The following is a 20,794-nucleotide window of genomic DNA, read 5'->3' as shown; positions in this document are numbered from 1 at the left end:
AAAAGCGCCATCCCGCGTGTCCCATTGCCTGCCGTAAATGATGTAGAATTTTTTAAAGCCAAGTCTTTCTTAGGGACCTTCGACGCAAAAATTTTGGTCTGTCTGTCTGTACATTTGTTCGTTTGTCCGCTCTTAACAGCATCAGATATTTGAAACGGCCGACCCCATCCGCAGCGCCCACCTATGTTGCTCAAGATTAAGCGTTCATGCTTGTGCAATTGTCGATTAAAAAGCAATTATTCCGCATGTCTGGGGCACCATAACAACACGTATATATTCTGCATGTGCGCCCTTTACTAGAAAAGGCATACATAAGTAATTTAAGGACCATAGCGCTTATCACGCTGTGCTGACCATCCAACGCTTGCACGTAAAGGCGAGTGTTTCCAACGCTTTGCTAAAACGAGACGGTGGTGGCACCTACCCGTCGCCTTGCGTTCTACACCTCATGACCTCTGAGGCGGGCGCGCACACCCGTCTCGGAGTCACGCGCTCTGGTTTTGAAAAAAACTGCCAGATGGCGGTCATGTCTCACGTGTGACGTGCCTTGATGCACTCGTTCGCCTCCGCTGCATGCTCAAGGCATTCTAACGCAGTGCCTCCAGAATACCATTCACCGATTTTCTTGAGCAGAACATCAAATAAATGTTTTGTTCACTCCCTCCACATGCAAGACTATCGTCTTTCGACGACATTTGCAGGTTAAATGCACATACGGGGCCAATTTGTTTTTCTTGTGCGTTTGCCACCATGGCTGTCCGATTGCGCTCGTGCATGTTCTTCACGAGTCGCGTTTATGCTTTGCTCTCATAGTTTTCCCCGCGATCGAGACGTCCGTGTCTCAAACCATCCTCACAACGAGCTTTTAGAAGTGGTAAAAAGTGGGCTTAAAACAAGAAGGCGCTGGCTGGAAGTGCACCATCAGGACAAGAGTTTGGCGGAGCCAATACTCATTAGGCATCCTTACGTTTACGATCCGCTCTGTGTGCAGAATGATCGCGCGAGCAGTGGAACAGAGAGCGCATGTCATGCTCCATTTACAAAGTCGATTGAGCAACGGGTGAAGGTATATTCGTTCGGTTTCACCATAATTTTGCAGCCAAGCTAACCGCCTCCCCGTAAAACCCACAAGTCAGAAATGCGATATCTATGCCGTTTCCTTCACTGTCTCAGAACGCTACATCTGCGCATGGCTGAGTGGAAGAGACACAGGGAAGCATGCTGCCTAATGTACATGTGGTTAATTATTAATATCCTGGTTTTTAATTAATGAGAATTTAGTTCTCATTAATTTACGACGAACCAGTGGCTTTAGTCTTATAACCCATGGTCTTTTCAGGCCCCTCTGCCCCCAACCACTTGTTATGGTCTGGCTCAGATCATGCTTCCCACATTCGTAATTTTTTAGAAATTCAAAAGAGTGGCTACTTGGGCTGGTTGGTATTGCATTTTTTAAAGAAATATACTTCGCTATAGCGCAGGGAACATCTCATAAAGACGACAAATAGGACAAAACGTACACTTGCAACCATTTTATTGCACAAATGAACGATGGCCTTAGGGAGCATGCAAATCTTATGCGCGGGTCAATGGGCAGCCACCTCGCAAGTCACTGTGCCAGTTATGGGTGCACCCCAAAGTTTGACGAATGCCAAATAATGGCAAGATATAGGGACAAGAAGGCACATGAAATACACGAAGCGACCTTATTCGCAAAGCAGAAACTGAGTGTGTAAGTCTGTTAATCTGTTGGACAACGAATACAAGTATCTTTTCAGTTGAATTGTCATTTCAAGCTTTGAATAAGATGTTCTGGCAAATGCGCCATCATTTTTTCTCTTTTTTTTCTGTGTGTCATCTCCTCACCCTCTTAACAGTGTATATATATTCTCGCCATCTGTGCAATAAAATGATTGAAGTGTGCGCTCTGTCCTATCTGTCTTCTTCATAGAACGTTCCCTGCATACTAAGAAAGATTTTAAAAAGTTAAAAATGATTTTGTGGATGAAATAAGATACTTTCTGTTTTGTTTAGCAGGAAAACAGGTAGGGAACATTTAAATAAAATTTATAGTTGAAGATTCCTTTCAGGCATTTTTGCAGCAAATGTTGAAACATCAAATGCGATTTTCTCATTTTCACATTTTTTGCCAGCCAGACTATTCTTACGAAACTTTTCATTATGTTTTTGTAAGCCAATTTCAATAAATGTAATACCGTTAAACTGGTAAGGAATCAACTGTGGAGCTATGCTATTTTTTCATGGCTAGGTTGATTATATAAAATTTTGAGAATAACGTGAGCTACTTACACTTCAGAATTATAGAGCGTCAGCACAAATGAAAATTTTTATAGGATGATATGTACCAGCATCAACATAAATAGCATAGCTCCACATAGTAGATCTTTGGCTACAACTGCATCTTGAACTGAACTTTTTCGAAAAACTGTTGAGGGAAAGTGCCTCAATGGCCAGTTAGAAATGACCTAATTACAGACTTTACTTATTTTAACATAAATAGAGAACTAGTTGAAACTAATTATATTTTCAAAAACAGGTGAAAGGAACACACACACATTAAATTTCTTTAAAATATCTCTAATAATAAAAACCTTCACTTTCAAGACCAGTATCTCCCCTTAAAAGGGCTCTGCAACACTTTTTGAGCATGGTCAGAAAACGCTGCCGGTTGGTAGTAGAGGCTCTTGAGAACACTCGAGCCAAATATAGCGCAGCACGCGGCCTGAACTTCACAATAAATTATCAAATTTAGCTAAAAATTGCTTTCTCTTCTTTCGATAAATGACGGAAGACACTGAAAAATCGGGCGTAAAAGGCCATACATCAGCCATTGGCCAATTCGAACATGACGCGCTTGGTCGTTACAAGGATCGCCGCGGGAGGCCGCAACTTCTCCGTGCGTGTAATCACAGAAAAAAAGTTACTTATTCGAAGAAAAAAAAAAGAAAAAAGTTCTCAAGGTCATTAGGTGCGCATGACGTATTTTCTTTGCCTCTGTCATCCCTCCCTGCTTAGCCACCAGCACTTTCGGCGGAAAAAGAGAAGAGAGAACGTGATTGCAGCGCGAGACAAATCTTTGTAACTCCGCTCATACTGAACGGATTCTTAAAATTTTTGCAGTGTTGAATTCATGAGGCAATAAGCTGTTTTAGTGCATCTATTCCATGGTTACTTGAAAAATTGTTTCAGGGCCCTTTATTATGAGCGAACTAACCTCCTGGCCCAGTCGCCGAGGTGACGTCGATGCACTCTCGGGTTCCAAACTGGTGGTTGCTGCTTCTAGGCTGTCATGGATGTCACTGAAGCCATTCACCTGCAGAGGGTACTGGCCAAAGGCTTCCTCCCGCGAGAAGTGCCGACCTACACCACAGACAATACAGGACTTCTTCGAGTGATCTTTTTTAGGTAAAGACAATTCACACTATTTTCCGCACGCACTTTCACCTTTTACTTGCATTTCACCATTACATTATTATACACAAGCTACAGCAAGAAACACTTTGTTGCAAAAGCAATTATGTGGACGCTACCGGCACAATCTTGCTGTTGCCATTGCCACTGACATCAGCGTGAGGTTCTGTATTAAGTCCAACTTGATGACATCACCTCGCACGTTGTAAGTTCTAATTTAGAGTGAAAGCACGCAAAGACAGCCAACAATCCTAGCTCGAGAAGAGGAAAAACACACTTTTTTTTTGTAGGGTGAAAAGCCCATGGCGCAAGGGGGCAGTCCCTAGTCGAAACTACTAAGCTTGTGCGGAAAAGTGATCTTTAAGCCTAAAGCGAATAATCCTTTTGTTCAAATAATTTCCAATCGAATTCGAATACAGTCGAACATCGATATATCGAACTCGAAGGGGTTCGCGAATCAGTTCGATATGTGAAAAATTCGATATAAAAAATACAGGCCTGGAGAGTTTACCTATAGCGGATCATCATCTACAATAGGTGCATTCAAGAATGACAACCGATTTCGCACACGCGCCGCAACAGAATTATTTCTTAGGGCGAGAAAAAAAAAAAAATCGCTAACCTTGGCCTGCTCTCTTCGTTTTTGAAATGTTGAAGACGCTAGTCTCGATCTTATCACAACTCGTGAAACACGTCGTCTATGCGCTAGTCGTCTTCACCGTTTTCCGCAAGCTCCGTCGTCTTGAAGCCTGCCTTGCGGAAGCAGTTGACCACTGTGTCCGTTCTCACGTCTCTTCAGGCATTTGAGATCTCTGCAGGAAAAAACTTCACGGAGATTTCCGGCCACTCCTTCGTCATCCACTGGTGGATGTCCTGGCTGCTGACAGTTTCGCTTTTGCCAGAAAAGGTTTTGCCAACGATGTTGTGGCGCTGCTTAAACCGGTAAAGCCACCCGCTGTTGTCGGTGAAGTTGTTTCACCGAGTACAGGTGCAAACCATTTGGCCTTGGCGATCAGCGTCAGGCCATCCACCGGAATGTTCTTCGCGCGCACTTCTAAAAACCACGCATAGAGTGCCTTTTCTACATTCCCGTGGGCAGAAGCGTGCACATGACAGGCTCCCGATGTTTTGCTGCTCTGCCGCCTTTGCCTTGATATCTGCCTTGTTTTTCAACATGGTACTCATGAGTGCTCTGTGGTAAACCGAAGTCGTCAGCGACAGTCGAACATTTCTCGCTTGCCTCAACACCCTGAATAGCAGTCAACTTCATCGCAAAGTCAAGGATCTTGCGCTTCCCGACACTGGCCATTGCTACACGAGAAGTCAAAAAGTCAAAAAGTTCGCAGCGGCTTTGCACACCACGCACGCAAAGAAGAAATGCTGCACATGCGGTGGTACGTAGGTGACGTGACAGCTCGAGAGTAACAAAGCGCTTGCGAGGTGATGGCTACCACAGAACAGGCTACCTGATGGGGCAACAGCAAAAAGCGCGAGCTGTGGTTGGCTGATCAAACCTTGCAAAACGGCAACAAAACATAAAAGGTGAAAGGAAGAGGATGTCGACTCTTTTGTTCCTGCTCTCTGATCCGACGCGTAAGTGGAAAAAGCATAAAAGAGAGAAAAAAAAACGGAAAAAAATGAAAAAAAAAACGATCTGTAAGTTGAAGATAGCACAGTTCGGGCCCTCTCGCCCTTACGTTTTTTCGAGCGTTTCGGGTTTTGGCGGAGGCGTGATGCCACGCGGAGTGCCAAAAGCACGTCTTCCAACTTGCATGTGGAGCCGCACTGCCGTGGAGATCGCGGAGGGAGAAAGTGACAAAGCACACCTTCTAGCTTGTGCGACATTCGATATATCCGAAGGCGGGTAAAAATATTGTTCGATATAAACGTGCAAATTTCTATACTTTTACAAAATAATTTCAAGGTGATAACTTGCGAGTTCAATATACCGGAAAATTCAATATATGTGGGTTCGATATAACAGTTTTCGACTGTAGTATATATATATATATATCACATATAACGAAAAATAAGCATATTTGTCCTGACCTAACTAACCTGCACAATATTCTTTAAAAATTGAAACAAGGCTTATGCAAATACTTTTTTTTCCACCAAAGCAATCGGAAACAACTATGAATAGTTGTAGAACTTGACTTTTGGTAGAATGCAAGTAATAACAGGTAAAATAGGTTATTTTTTAAAGTTGCTTTACTTTGAGCCCCTTAACCTGTACAACAATCTTTTAAACTTAAAAAACGAATCGATTTGAGGGTAACATTCTCATTTAACTATAAAGTGAAACTTCGTGGCAGTGCTGATTTCCCCTAGATATGCACTTTCACGGCTTATCACCATTCCATTGCAGTGAAACCACCTTTACAGCTTGTCACATGCGGATAAATATGTGCTGATTTGTGCGTTTCAAAAATTCAAAATTTTCAATAATCTAAATTCAATTGAAAGCAGATTTAAATACTGCATTATTTGCTCAAATATTCAAAGCATTCGAATATTTGCACGAGCCTAGACTACTTTAATCAGCGAGGTGTGGTTGCATGTGTCCAATCTTATACGAGCCCGTAACTGGCTCGTATCTTTCTACATGCAGGTCTGGCCACTCAATTTGCACTGAAGCGACAGTCAAGACAAGTCACTCCACTCATTCATCAACCACATTTTTTTTGCAGCAGCATTTCTGTGAATTAGGCCAGATTGAATGCCGAGACAGCTGATAGGCTTACTTTACACGATATTTCGATTAGTTGCTATACATTCACCGATTTGCAATTGCAGCGAAACTGACATTTGAGACAATCGGCATCTAAGCAAAAAAAAAACAAAGATGCATTTTCTCTGGAAAACAGTGGTTGAAGCTTGAAGGATGAGCACACAAGAATGAGGTTCACAGCTCTAAAAGATTCCCAATCTCACTCGAACACACACACTTGCTGTCAACACAGGCACGATCAGCTCAGGTAGAGAAGCAGCCAACAAATTACATCTCCTAACTCGTGAAACGCCTCTCTGAAACATTTAGATGAGACGGCCTCTCACCCTAGAGGTGCAGGAACATGGCTCAGGCCATGTCACAAGCCAAACTGGTTTTCAAGCTCGCCGCAGATTACCGGCAAGGTAAGTCATGCAATGCTGTACAAGACTGGGCTGACTAGAGGGAGAGATGCATGCTCACCTCAAGACACAATAACTGCACTGCCTCGGTGTGTCATTATGGGATTACTTCGCCTTTGGACTTCACACAGAACAACATGATAACACTGACAGCAGCAAACATCAGTACAGGGTTTTTTGTAACTGCTATCACAACGAAACGAAGTGTTTACGCAAGAGCATGCACTCCGAGCATGCGAAATTGCTCACCTTCATTCTCGCCCTCACATCGAAAGCGTCCGTAGAAAAGGTCTAGCATTGGGTTTGTCTGTGCCATGCGAGGTATGCTGCAAGGACAAAAAAAAAATGTTGCTTTCATATTTATTTAAGCTCTTTGTGAATCTTATCAAAATAAAGTGGGAAGGACAGCCAAAAATAACTGTTTTTATCTATTATTGCACTCTAGTGGGGCATTCCCACTAGATGGCAAACACTTCAAATGTGGTGAAAAAAAAAAAATCGCATAGATTTTTCACATTGGGAATAGTGAACTGCTACAGTAAAAACCCCATTAATTTGGACTTCACGGAACCTGAGTGAATGTCCGAATTAACCGAGGGTACGAATTATGGTGAGTACGAACAAAACACTTGAAAAATGTCTTCTACACCATCAGACTTATTTCTTAAAAAAGTCTCTGATCTCGGTTCGCTTCACGGACGCAATGTGCGACGAAGTCACAACTTTGCGAAGTTCCTGCAGGTGGCTCAGTCAACACACACTGTACGAGAAAAGCATGCATGTCCTCCAAAACGGCCAAAGCAAGTGCAGTCTCCGTCATAGTGTGGCATGGACACTCATCAGCATCACTTACGTCCTCATCAGCAGATTCCCCTTCGCCATCCAAGACTTCGGCGACGATATCACTGTCAGTCACTGTGCCGGCCGCGGCAACATCGCTGTCAATTGCGAAGTATTCGCCCAGGGGCACATCAGCTGGCATACAATGTGAGCATGATGCTCACATTGTGGCCGTCTTGCTCTTTGCGGGTTTCATCATCGGCCACCACCCCCGAATCAGCAGCGTCGTGCACGAAACCATGCCTAAAGCAGTTTCCGACTACTGCAGGCTGTTTGTTGTTCCACACGTATGTACATCAGCATGTAGATTGCACTTAGGAGGCTTACTTCATACTGCTTGCCTGACTTCACGCAGAGCAACATCCAATCCAGTACCTTCCGTAGATAGCGGCTTTTCACGGAGTGTATGATTCCAAGGTCCTTTGGCTGCAGGGAAGCTGTTGTGTTCGGAGGCAGGAATAGCAGTTCAATGTTATTGAGCCCGGACACCTTCGTACGTGCAGTACAATTGCCTAGCCCGAACAGCACCTTCCGAGCCTTAGCTTCAAAGCGCCGGTTGAGCCGACGCAGCAAGACTTGAAAGAGTTTGGCAGTCATCCAAACCGTTCTGTTGGACTGGTAGTTGACAGGCAGCTGCTTAATATTCTGAAAACATCTTGGCTTCGCAGCCTTCCCGATCACCAGCAGCGGCAGCCGCTCTGTGCCGATCATGATAGCAGCCAGAAGAACTGTCACGCGCTCTTTACTTCGTTTTCCACCGACGCATGCGTCTCTCTTGAATGCGATTGTCTTATCAGGCAGAGCCTTATAGAACAGCGCTGTCTCATCAGCGTTGAAAATGTTGCATGGCTCGTACGCAGAAAGGCGTGAGGATAGTCCAGACCGCCAGTCCTGCACAACACTTTCTTCAACTGCACCTCTTTCACCACACACTTCGTGGGACACCTGCCCGTGTCGCTTCTTGAAGCGGTTGAACCAGCCTTCCGATGCATTGAAGTAGTCAATCTTTATGGTCACCGCGAACTTTTCTGCTGTGCGCAGGTAACGGGGCCGCTAAGGCCAAATGCACATTGCGTTAAACGGCAATCCAGCATAACAGCTCTTTTAGCTTGGTATGCGCTGCCATTCGAAGCCTCTTTCTTTGGTCGCCAAACATGTCCCCGTCATATATATGCTTGCATAATCTGCTCTTCGTTCTTTACATAAGTGCCCAGCGTGCTTTTCTTCACATTGTACTTTTCCATCACTTTTTTTTTCGAAATGCTCCCGCTTGCAACGCCTTCAATATTTTCACCTTCGCAGCAAAATCCTTTACTTCATACTTCGCCCTCTTCGCTGTGGGAATTGGGGCGGTTGGGGCCACAGGAGACAGAGGGGAAGCCATCCCGGGGTCACTCGCACGGTGGTCGCTCGCGCACGCGCACAAAATAAACACAAACCCCACACACACAAAAATGCATGGTGATAAAATGAAATAAAAACAGGCGAACTTTTTAAAAAACAGCCAGCAGTAAGACTGCAGATGGCACTGATTACGTACAGCTAAATAATTTACAGCACACTAGAGGTGAGCAATCCAACTCAGCCATCACGCAAACGTGTTCGACGCGCAAGAAAAAAAGGAAAGGCAAAAAAGGAAACAAGCTCCTCCGAAAAATCGGGAAACGCCTTCGCCTGAAGCACCCATCACTGATGAAGCTGCCGAAGTCTCCACCCTGCAATCTTCGCCCACGAAGGAATGATACAGGCAGAAAGTGCGCATATCCGCGAACGAGGTGCGTGTATCGGCGAGCATTGTTCGTTCAGCTGGAACCTCATTTTTCGACTGTGACTCACTTGACAATCATAATTGTAGCCTATCGAAGAAAATTGCTAGCCTCTGCCACAGGACAAGAATTCACCACATATCGAAGGGAATGAATCAGGCGAATTGCAAAAAAAAAAAAAAAAAAAAAAAAAAATGTGCGCATGTTGCTAACTAGAGAGATCATTTTCAATATTCTTTGTAGTGGAAAACATTGTTTGACGTGTTCCAGTTTGATGTAACTTGATCATTGTTAGTGTTACTGTATTTTTGTTGCGAGATTAGTCTATCATGTATCTGGCGCAGTATGCGCGACAAGTGAATAAAAACAGTTATTACGTGCACCTTCCGTTTGCACTAGCGCAGTTGTCAACATCCACTTTGTTGCAGTTATTGTATTATTATATGTTACATATTATTTTCGTCACCAGCTAGCATTGTACAACTTCTTACTCCCTCAAAATTGATTTCCGCTGTATCTGCTCACGCGGCACTTCTGCAGTGAGGCAACTGTGTAAACATATCGTGCAAACTCATATATCCCAGTGTACCATTTTCTAATACTCCTAAAAAAGCAAGAGTCAAGAAAAATATAGTCACGTCACTCCAACGTTTTCTTCCCCCCCCCCCTCCCCCCATAAAAAACAGGTGCTCTCATTGCTATAACTGAACGCACGGCTGCAAGCGCACGGGGACACTACAGCAGCACAAGGCAAACGCAGCCTCCTTGAGCCCTGAGCAATATGGCCGCCGCCCGGTTTCAACGGCTTCACTTCAATACACGGGCGCGATGTGAGACCGCCACTCCAGAAGCTTTAGTATAACCACCTTGGTTTAGACCCCCTTGTGGTTTTATTTTTTTTTTTTTTTTTTTGGTACCTCCGAGATGTACTACCCATGGACGAAGTTTTGAATGTCAGAGGCCGCAATCCGATCCCAAAGCTGTTTAGGTGCACCGTCGATTTGGCCGGCAGAATCTGCTGCTGCTTCCCCATCGTGACTCGACTGCGGTCGAACGTTCGAATTACCCGAAGCGCGCCCGAGTTTGTCCGGATTAATCAGAGTTTTCAGTCATAGAACAATGTACAATTTGGACGGTACCAGACGCCGTGGCCAAATTACATTAAATTCCGAATTAACGGGGGTCAAATGAACGAGAATTTACTGTATATTCTAAAAAGAAAAAATTTGTTTGCCACGTGGGAGCTTTCAAAATTTCACATGCCTTCCGAGAGACTGTTGGTCAGAAAATGTATTGTGCAAGAGTGGTTTCTTGTTTTTCTACCAAGTACCACGTATTTATTAAGCAAATAAGTTTGTTTAAGGTGTCCAAACCTCAATAATGTCACTGTAAATTTTTTTTACCATATACACACCTCGATATCTTGTCAGCATGTCCTATGTTTTAATAATGCTATATGTACAAACACGCAAGCAATGAAAACTTACTCTGCAGAAGATACAATCAATACCGCATATACTCGCATAAGCGCATTTTTTTCCAGAAAATCCGGCTCCAAATTTGGGGAGTGCCTATTACAGCATAGACTGCTCTACAGCCAAAACAGCCTTTTTCATACGTTACACTAGCCCAAAACGTGTTGAGCATGCAGTCTCACGCGTCCGAAAATCAAAGCAAGCAATACATTCAAATTTCCAAAAATTAACATAGAAAAACTTCCCTTGCCAACGAAACCAATGCGAAAAAAAATACAAAAAAAAGGTGGCATCGCGGAAATTTGCCAATTACATTTCAGAAGGTAATTTCTGCAATGAACAGTACCGATCATTCGATTTCATGGACTTAAACCATATCCAAGACATTGCAATCCAATCGCAAACCACCATTTGAAGGTTACAAGTGCCATCCAAGCTCCATTTCCATCAAGTAGAGCCGCCAAAAAAAGTTACCTCGATTCGGTAAAAAACCGCAAGATGAACGCCCGCGAACGCCACTGAAAAGCAGAAACAGTGATTAGACCTAGCCTACAGTTCAGCATGTTGCCACAGGAAGTTGGTACAAGACAACATGAACATTAGGCATCTGAAAGATCACACTCGAATAATGATCCAAGAGAAGCGCCGTAATATAATATTTAGGTTCATGGCCAGAAAATCAACGGCGACAACAGTCCGCCAGGCTTGTGCGATTCAGCGTAGTGGCAGCAAAGGCGCAAGCTTGCGACGGAAAGCTGAATAGCTTAGAAATTTGCGAACGAGGTAGCAAACTCGATAACGCCGACGTTTTTTTTTTTCGATAGGAAACTCAATGCACACTTGACAATGCGATAGCGCATTCCTCATGGCCGGCTAGCGGCTGGAGCTACACCCGCGTGTCGATGCATAGGTTACTCTGACGCCCAGGCAACTGCCCTTCTTCCCCACTCGGCGAACCCGCAGGCAGAGCTGGCGCAGCACGGCCGAGGTCATTTTTTGTTTTCTTTTCCCTTGCTCAAATAACGTAAGAGGGCACTAATTGCAACCATGCAAATACAATACACAACTGCTGATCACAGCCAAGTTCGTGGAGTGCCTATTACGAGGGTGGGCTTATTAAGCGAGTAAATACAGTCCTTCTTTTGCATGGTATACATTTTGGGTTAAAGATATTTTTTAGACAGCCAAGTTTGTGAATCTTTCAAGGAAACAATCATGTAGTATTTCAGAAAATCCTCCCTTTTGATCAAGATTGAGATGCTGTAGATTACATTTTCCAGTGCCTTAATTAAATATAAGCAACAACTTCTGCACAAGTTAGCCCACCCCAGTAACAAAGAATGTAAGGAGCCTTGCAACCAGTGAGGCGCTCACTCACGAGCCTGGGCTGGCACAGTGGGCCAGCTGGAAGGCATCCTCCAGCCACTCGAGCAGCTTGTGGGTGAACTCCGAGACATCCTGTTGCTGCTGAGGCTGCTGCTGCTGGGACAGCTGCTGCTGCGGCTGTTGCTGCTGGTTGTTGGGGCCCTGCAAGAAAAGAGTTCCCATACTGAACAGGCGTCAAGTGTATGCACGACACTTTGAGCAGTACATCAAATGCCTCTTATTTCTTTCAATGTGAGTGCAATCGTGCGTTTCTTAACAGGAGCCGTCTGTCCGACTTGCTTCAGGGAGTGGCAACGATGCAACGCTACATGTGGGGTAGCGCTGCTTGTGTCACAGATGCTGCCAAACACTTTCCCCTTCAAATGCGATAGACATAGCGTACACGTACCCCGCAAGAGTAAGGCCACTAGCGTGGGTTCAGCCTTAGCGAGCCACAGGGGCGCGTTCACCATCGCCGAGCGTTAACGCCGCTGCACACGCGCGCTCGCACAGCCAAGGCACCAAGCGAGGCGCGGAAAGTACACAGTGCTGCTCTCCAACAAGTCCCAACATTTTATTGCCTGCAGTGAAAGAAAAAACACGGAACAGCACTCGTTGCAAGAGGCGGCGGGAAAGCAAAAGAGGCTTATCCATGCCACGGGCGAAAGTACAGCACACAAGTGCCACAAGCACGTCTTGGCAAGCAAAAAGGCTCATGATGACACATCGCTGAGGGAACGGTCCCTCACAACTATGCCGCATGCTCTTACGATCAGTGACCACAGGGCCTATTGCTCGAACGAGGGGAAACACCATTCGCGTTGTCTTTAAGAGGCATGGTTCGGCTTGGCAAGACCATGCGTGAACACACCGCACTGCTTTCCTGCCTACCGTTCAGAAGGGGCAACGAATGGTCAGCCTTCGCTATGGACGCAAGGCACTGTTGGCAGGTCCGAGAGAGTTCCAAGAATAAAGGAGCCAACAGATGGGAGAGAAAAGGCGTGCTCATCCTTCGCTGTCCGGAGAGGATCTCTCACTCACACCGGGCAAGCGCGCTGTCTTGCGAAGCACGAGCACGGCACCACAGACGACATTCGCTGCCAGGTGAGGAATGTCAACGTCACTCTCGCTTTCCTAGCACTGACGGACCGCGAAGGAGGGGACAGTCATGTTAGGACGTGAGTACGGCAGAAATAGGCAACAAAGTCCACGCAATGGCAGCAAGCTAGCCTCGATTCCCACAATGTGTTTCACACTCCAATATCATACGTTTGTCAGATTTGTTTCTTCGTGCTCTTTCTTTGTGGCACGAAGCAATGCCACAATCAGAATGGTGATGCTGCGTCGCTATCAGAAGAAGACGCAACACACACTGCACTTCATTTTCCGGTACAACAGTGTGCCATTATTGTGAATCAAAACAACACAATTTAGGACTAAACGTTCACTCTCGTTTTCCTTGTCATCACTGTGTTATCGCAGCAGAATTTCAACTCAAGAACCAACCTTACCTTTAGCCACCACAGTCACAGCGAAATGACAGTTATGTTTCACTATTGTTCATACCAGTTGCAAGCAAAAAAATCTGCTGTCGCGTTTCAATGCTTAAGCTCCGCACATGCACTTTTATTTTGTCCTTAAAATTGCTCTTTTATACTTTTCAAAATGTGAAATTACCACAGAAGTCGCCAGTTTCACCCCCAGTGCCAAGCGAAAATTATGATCACCACTAGTTTAAAGGGACACTAAAGGAAAGTATTAAGTCTGCGTTGATTGTTGAAGTAGCAGTCCAGAAACTCCGTAGTGATACTTCTGTGCCAAGAAGGGGCTTATTTTTAAACAAAATTGCATTTTTGAAGTCCACATCGGGTTAGCGCACTCGAAACTACCCACCCCAACGGAACGTCTCATGTCACTGTTGCCGCGCACAACGTTACCCGGCTTTAATGCGCGGTCGCAGACCTCACAGTAGAGCAGAGGGAAAGCAGCGGGAGCTCCAGCAGCAACAAAGGCCATTGAACAATTTTTAGCCATGGCCTTCAAAATTGCAGGCGTGATTGATTCAATTAGGCCCTGCTAGATGGCACGACCTATCCAGTTTAAACACGCAAAATTGAATTTTTGAACCACTTGTGCCATTTCCCATTGGAACATCTGGCAGTTTTTTTCTACGAATCAAACAGAAACGTGCAAGCAGCATTTCATTGTGTCCCTTGAAGCACGGTAAGTTCTTTATTTAGTGCAGTAGATCGATTACTAGTGATTAATTGTAGGCAGTTCGTCGGACATCATCGGGATGATTTTGAGAATGACTTACTGCAGCGCATGTATTCTTGTGCATTTACTTTAATTTCTCAGTAAGTAGGGCACTGCTGTTCAAAATATTGTCGCTTTAAACATTGTCATACATTGACCTTACACTCCGACGTAAATTGTTATTTGACTTTAATGTCCCTTCAACTGCAATCCTACACAACGTAAGACTATCTGCTAACTCCTTGAGCATGCAACCTCGTGCAACTCGACAAAATACTCGCATGGGGAAATGAGACCACTGCAAAAAGTGATGCTGTTTGATGCTGCTGTCTACCACTTGAACCGAACAGTGTGGCAAGGAAGCAGCAGCTACGAACTTCTGAAACGTCTGCAATCACTGTTCCGATAGATAGGGCACGCACGAATGCACCAGGCCTAGCAAAGCCTGCAGTTCCTTGAAACGGGGTATGCTTCGCGCATGTTCGAACTGCATGCTCACTTCGATCGCACAAGACAGGGACAAGGACCGACAAGAATGGCGCAGACACAGTTGCGCCCCCGTCATTCTCTTCGATTCTCACACTTGTTGCGTGCTGAAAAAGTGAACAAGCAGTCTATGCCCAAGACACATACACCCAACAAGACCACATTCCAAGATTGCTGGCAGGTTACCTCTCTGCTACAGCTGCAATTATCAGCTGCCCTCGCACTCCATCATACTGTCACGATGAGTCACACAAGTACTGGGGGGATTTATTAAACCACCGGGTAGCTAGCTCTAGGACGATGCGTCAGTCGTGGCTGGCTCTTGAGCAGACAAGAAGCACGCGATCTTTTTCCTCCAGATTGAGAGCCCCTCTTGCTGTCGACCCACTACATGCTGGTGGCATTATCCCCCCTTCCGGAAAAAAAAAAACAAGTCCCAAAAAAGGAAAGAAAAGTACATAGCAGCACCGCGATGCTACTGCATAGGCACGTGAAAAAAAATTGAAAATTCGAATAAAGTGAAAGTAGAAATTGAAGAGCGTGCCATTATAAGAAACGTCAATGAACGAGAAAGCGAGTTCACAAAAGTAAACAAAAAACACAAAGAACGCTGTACGGTAAAGGAAAAGTTACGAGCACGCGCAATAAATGGTTTCATGCGCAACACATGAACGACGTCCGGCCTCAGTCGTGTCCTGCTCCGTGCATGGGGTGTTAAGTCCCAAACCACTTCGTAGTTCCCGTCACTGACGCGGCGTAACACTTTATATGGGCCAAAGTACCGGCTCAGTAACTTTTCACTAAGGCCACGGCGGCGGACGGGCGTCCACACCCAAACTTGATCTCTGGGGTTGTAAAACACTTCTCTGTGGCAGGTGCTATAGCGTCGTGCGTCTGCCTGCTGTTGCTGGCCGATGTGCAGTCACGCGAACTGCCGGGCTTTTTCAGCACGCTCTGCGAATTCTGCGGCGTCAGTTGCGACTTGTCTTCGTCCTGACATGGTAGCTTAGAGTCTAGCATGGTCTGCACATTGCGGCCGTAGAGAAGCCAAAATGGCGTGAATCGCATGGTCTCTTGCACGACGGTATTATACGCCTAGGTCACATAAGGTAAGATTTGATCCCATGTTTTGTGCTGTACATCGATGTACTTTGATATCATGTCTGCGAGGGTCTTATTCAGTCGCTCGGTAAGTCCGTTGGTTTGCGGGTGGTACGCAGTTGTCCTTCGGTGTCTGGTGTTGCTCAGTTTGAAAACTTCATCCGTAAGCTGCGCCGTGAATGTCGTCCCTCTGTCCGTTATACTGGTAGGAGCACCGTGTCGTAACACGATGTGGCGCATGAAAAATTGTGCTACCTCGAAAAGCCGTGGCTCATGGGATTGCCTGCGTCTTAGCGTAGCGTGTAGAATAGTCGGTCGCAACGATCACCCAATTTGTTGCTGTCCGCAGACAGGGGAAATGGCCCGAGAATGTCCATGCCGACTTGGTCGAACGGCATGCAGGGTGCTTCGATGGGCTGAAGCAAACCAGCTGGCTTAACAGCTAGTTGCTTTCGGCGCTGACATTCCCGACAGCTCTTGATGTACTTCTTGATGCTTGCTGAAAGTCCTGGCCAATAGTACCTCTCGCTCACTCTGGCAAGTGTCCTTGAGTAGCCCAGATGACCGGATGTGGGTTCGTCATGGCAAGCGAAGAGGACGTCTCGCATGTCTCGAGGAACCACCAGGAGGTAAGCACGGTTGTTCGAACGAGCGTTCTTCTTGTACAGCACACCGTCTCGCAGGCATAATGACGTCAACGAGCGGGATAAATGACGTGGTATGATGGTGCCCTGGCCCTCTAAATGATCAATTATTGGATGAATCCCTGCGTCATCTCACTGCCGTTTGCTCAAGTCTGATGCGCTAATGGCCCCCAGGAAGCCTTTGTCTTCCTCTGCTTCCTGACTGATGACATGAAGGGGTGCGCGTGACAGTGTGTCAGCGTCTTCATGCTTACGGCCGGACTTATGGACGATGGTAACATCAAATTCCTGCAGCCGCAAACTCCACCATGCTAGCCGTCCTGAAGGGTCGCGCAGGCTTGCCAACCAACAGAGCGCATTATGGTCTGTCACTATCTTGAAGGGACGACCATAAAAGTACGGGCGAAACTTGGCGAGTGCCCACACGACTGCGAGGAACTCTTTCTTCGTAGTGGAATAATTCACCTCGGCACGGGATAGAGAGCGGCTGGCGTAGGCTATCACTCTTTCGGTGTCCTCTTGACACTGAACGAGCACTGAACCGAGCCCCATGTTACTAGCGTCGGTATGGACCTCCGTGTCAGCATCATCGTCGAAATGAGCGAGAACGGGCGCTGATTGCATGCGCTGTCGCAGCTCATCAAAAGCTGCTTGTTGCTCGTTTTCCCAGAAAAACGGCGTGTTGTCCCTCGTGAGACGAGTCAGAGGTTCTGCTATCTGTGAAAAGCCATGAATGAACCGGCAATAGTAGGCACACAAATCAGGAAAGCGCCGGACGGCTTCCTTATCCACAGGAGCTGGTGATTCGGCAACAGCGGCAAGCTTGTCCGGATCAGGCCGAATTCCTTCGGCGCTAACTACATGTCCAAGAAATTTTAGTTCGTTATAGCCGAAGTGGCACTTCTGTGGCTTTAGTGTGAGGTCCGCCGATCGGATAGCCTCCAGCACGCTGCGCAGGCGGTGAAGGTGCTGCTCGAACGTGGTAGAGAAGACCCCCCACATCATCAAGGTAGACAAGACAAGTCTGCCACTTGAGCGCTGTGGAGACAGTGTCCATCATTCGCTGAAAAGTTGCCGGCGCTGAACACGAGCCAAGAGGGAGCACTCGAAATTGGTATAGGCCGTCTGGAGTCGCGAAGGCTGTTTTCTCACGGTCTCGCTGATCTACCTCGATTTGCCAATACCCACTTTTGAGATCGAGAGAAGTGAAATAATAGGCACGGCGAAGTCTATCCAGTGAATCGTCGATACGTGGCAGCGGATACACATCCTTTTTGGTCACATTGTTAAGCTTTCGGTAGTCGACGCAGAAGCATAGCGACCCGTCCTTCTTTTTGACAAGTACGACTGGAGATGACCACGGGCTATTTGATCGTTCAATAACGCCATCGCCAAGCATCTCGCTGACTTGACACGTATCGCTTCACGTTCTTTAGCCGACATGCGGTAGGGGTTCTGGTGTATCGGGCGTGCGTCCTCGTACGTGATGATCCCGTGTTGAGTGATAGACGTCTGGCGGATCTTTGAGCAACGTGCGAAGCAAGACCTGAACTCGAACAAGAGTTCTCGTAGCGCAGTATGGTTATCGGTGGACAGATCAGGATTGATGTCAATATGACTCATTGACGTGTTGGCGGTATCAACTAGTTCTGACGTGAGACAATTGGTGATGTTTGCTACTTCGTGGGCAAACGCTATCGAAGTGCCACGAAACAGATGTCGATGCTCGTTGCTAAAGTTGATTATGAGCAATTCAAATCGGCCATCACGAAGGTGTATTACACTTCTGGCTACACAAATGCCTTGCTGCAGGAGGTGTTCTAAATTTGCCTCGGCCACCACATCGCCATCGCCCTAACTACAGCATGTTACGTCGACTAGAACACTTTTTCGTGGAGGAAGCGTCACGCTCTGTTCAGAAATACGGAGTACGTCAACACGCCTTCCGTCATCCTGCACGTTGATTGCTCGCTGGGCTGAGAACGTGACGCGGCACTCTTGCAGATCAATAATAGCTCCATTTTCCTGTAGAAAGTCAACTCCCAGAATGACGCCACGGGAGCATTCGCGTAGAACAAGGCAGCTTGCTACGAATGTATACCCTTGAATCTGTACTCTAGTTGTGCAGGCACCCAGTCGAGTAACGACATGGCCACCAGCTGTCCGAATCTGCGAGTTATGCCACGGCGTGACGACTTTCTTCAGCTGCGTTGTCAGTTTTTCGCTCAGTATCGAATAGTCGGCGCCGGTGTCCACTAACGCATTAACTGCACAACCATCAATTGTCACCGATATGTCGAGTGAAAGTTGGCCATCCTTTGCCGGACCGGTTTCTAGGATAGGAGGTCTTCAGCGCTTCGACGTTCAGCGACCCCACCCCCAGAGGTCGCTTGGGCTAGTTTTCCCGGCGGGGGCTGGGAGACCGTGTGGTAGAATACCGCTAGGGCGTTGATGAAAATCGCCTCGGTGATGGCGAGCACAATTGGCGCCCGGCAGACGGTGTTGCATGCTGCTGGGAGAGGTAGTTTTCGATTTCGCGCGGTCTCTGGCCGTAATGGGGTGGCGGTGAGTATGCAGAGAAGCCGCGAAGCCCAAGACGGCAATATGGGCACTGGCGGTACAAGTGATCAGCTTCTCCACAGTGAAAGCACAGAGGCCAGCGATCAGGTGTACGCCAAACATCAAACTTCCGAGAAGATTTGCGCCGATCGTCGATGTACTGAACTGGTGGCACCGAACGATGGGCGACAAAAGCGCCAGGGACAAAGGGCAAGAGTGGTGGCGTGTACGTGCCTTCGTAGTACAGTATGTGCTGCGCTGACTGGAGTGAAACAGCAGGAACAGGATGGACGAATAGTGGCGGTGATGCAGCAGGGCGTTTCAAGGCTTCCGCGTAAGTTGTCTCACGGCAGTATTCAGCAGGAGCTGTGGCAGCTGTATCAGGAGGCAAGGTTTTCCGGAGGGCCTGGTGCAGCTCATCCTTGATCTCAGTTGCAATAAAGCTAGTCGTAAGATGTGGTGTTACACCAGCTTTTTGCAACTCTTCAAGTACTTTATCACGGATGAGTTCACGTAGACAGTCGTTGCTGGTTCTAGTGGCGGTGAAAATGTCGGCAGTAGACATGCCACTGACTTGCCTGTCGTATTTGTTGGATCGCTGATGCAGCATTTTTTCCATTGTCACGGCCTCGGACAAGAACTCCGCGACCGGCTTCGGAGGGCTGCGCACGAGGCCGGCAAAAAAGCTGGTCCTTGACACAGCGCACCAAGTGACACAACTATTATCCTCCGTCATTCTTGAATCGGCCCGTCGGAAGAGGCGCGTCATGTCTTCGACGTACGTGGTCACAGTTTCGTTTGGCAACTGGACGCGGGCCGGAATAGCTCGTTCCACTCGTTCTTGGCGATCAGCACTGGCATAGGTCTGCAGAAGTCTACGAGAGAATTCGGGCCACGTCGTCATCTGCTCCTCTCGATTTTGATACCACGTACGTGCCCCGTCTTCAAGATAGAAATAGACACGACCTAGTTTCGCCGCGTCGTCCCACTGATTCAAGGTGGCTACGTGCTCGAAGTTTGCCAACCAGTCCTCAACGTCCTCGTGCTCCGTGCCATGGAACGTCGCCGGTGCCCGTGGGCTTTCCAACGTATAGTGGTTCGACGTCATGCTTCCCGTGCCGGTTGACGAGGTTTGCACCAAAGCGCTGGTCACGTTTGTCGACGTGGTGGGGGCAGTATCGTTGACTTCCGGAGGCAATCCCCTGATTCGGCGGCTGGTCCGATGCATGGCAGTATTGACTGGCACTGGACTCTTATCACGGCTTCCTGGAGGAGTTTGCAGCATCCGTGAGACTACCCAGCAGCTCCACCAGTTGGTCACGATGAGTCACAAGTACTGGGGGGATTTATTAAACCACTGGGTAGCTAGCTCTAGGACGATGCGTCAGTCGTGGCTGGCTCTCGAGCAGAGAAGAAGCAGGCGATCTTTTTCCTCCAGATTGAGAGCCGCTCTTGCTGTCGACCCACTACGTGCTGGTGGCAATACCATGATGTATGGGATGGGGCCAATATGATGTATGGGATGGGCCAACGTTAGAAAGGCCAGAGTAGGGGATAGTTGGTAGTACATAAGTGACACTTTCGAAACGCTCTCTGAGCATGAAGAAAAATGTAGTACACAACATGCGCTCGTGTTGTGTACCACTCTTTTTTTTTTTTGTGAACCTTTGTTTCGTTCAGGCAGCAAGTCACAAGTGCCAAAAAGAAAAATGGGCCAAAATGGCTGAAACCATTCTTT

The 20,794-nt window shown here is 47.0% G+C and overlaps 1 protein-coding gene across 3 annotated transcripts in view; it reads right to left on the bottom strand.

Annotated features, from left to right (window-relative positions):
* The window catches only part of LOC119172429 (ubiquitin carboxyl-terminal hydrolase 25), a 99,791-nt gene that overhangs the window by 47,052 nt on the left and 31,945 nt on the right, over positions 1–20,794 (bottom strand). For all 3 annotated transcript variants that reach the window (XM_037423531.2, XM_037423533.2, XM_037423532.2), the window contains exons 6-8: positions 12,024–12,172; positions 6,814–6,890; positions 3,236–3,381 (exon numbers count right to left, since the gene is read on the bottom strand). In XM_037423531.2, the coding sequence (XP_037279428.2) occupies positions 3,236–3,381; positions 6,814–6,890; positions 12,024–12,172 (372 nt within the window). The remainder of the gene's footprint in view (positions 1–3,235; positions 3,382–6,813; positions 6,891–12,023; positions 12,173–20,794) is intronic.

Source organism: Rhipicephalus microplus, chromosome 4, assembly GCF_043290135.1.
Source record: "Rhipicephalus microplus isolate Deutch F79 chromosome 4, USDA_Rmic, whole genome shotgun sequence".
Lineage (NCBI taxonomy): Eukaryota > Metazoa > Arthropoda > Arachnida > Ixodida > Ixodidae > Rhipicephalus > Rhipicephalus microplus.
This window is presented reverse-complemented; position numbering and strand designations above follow the sequence as displayed.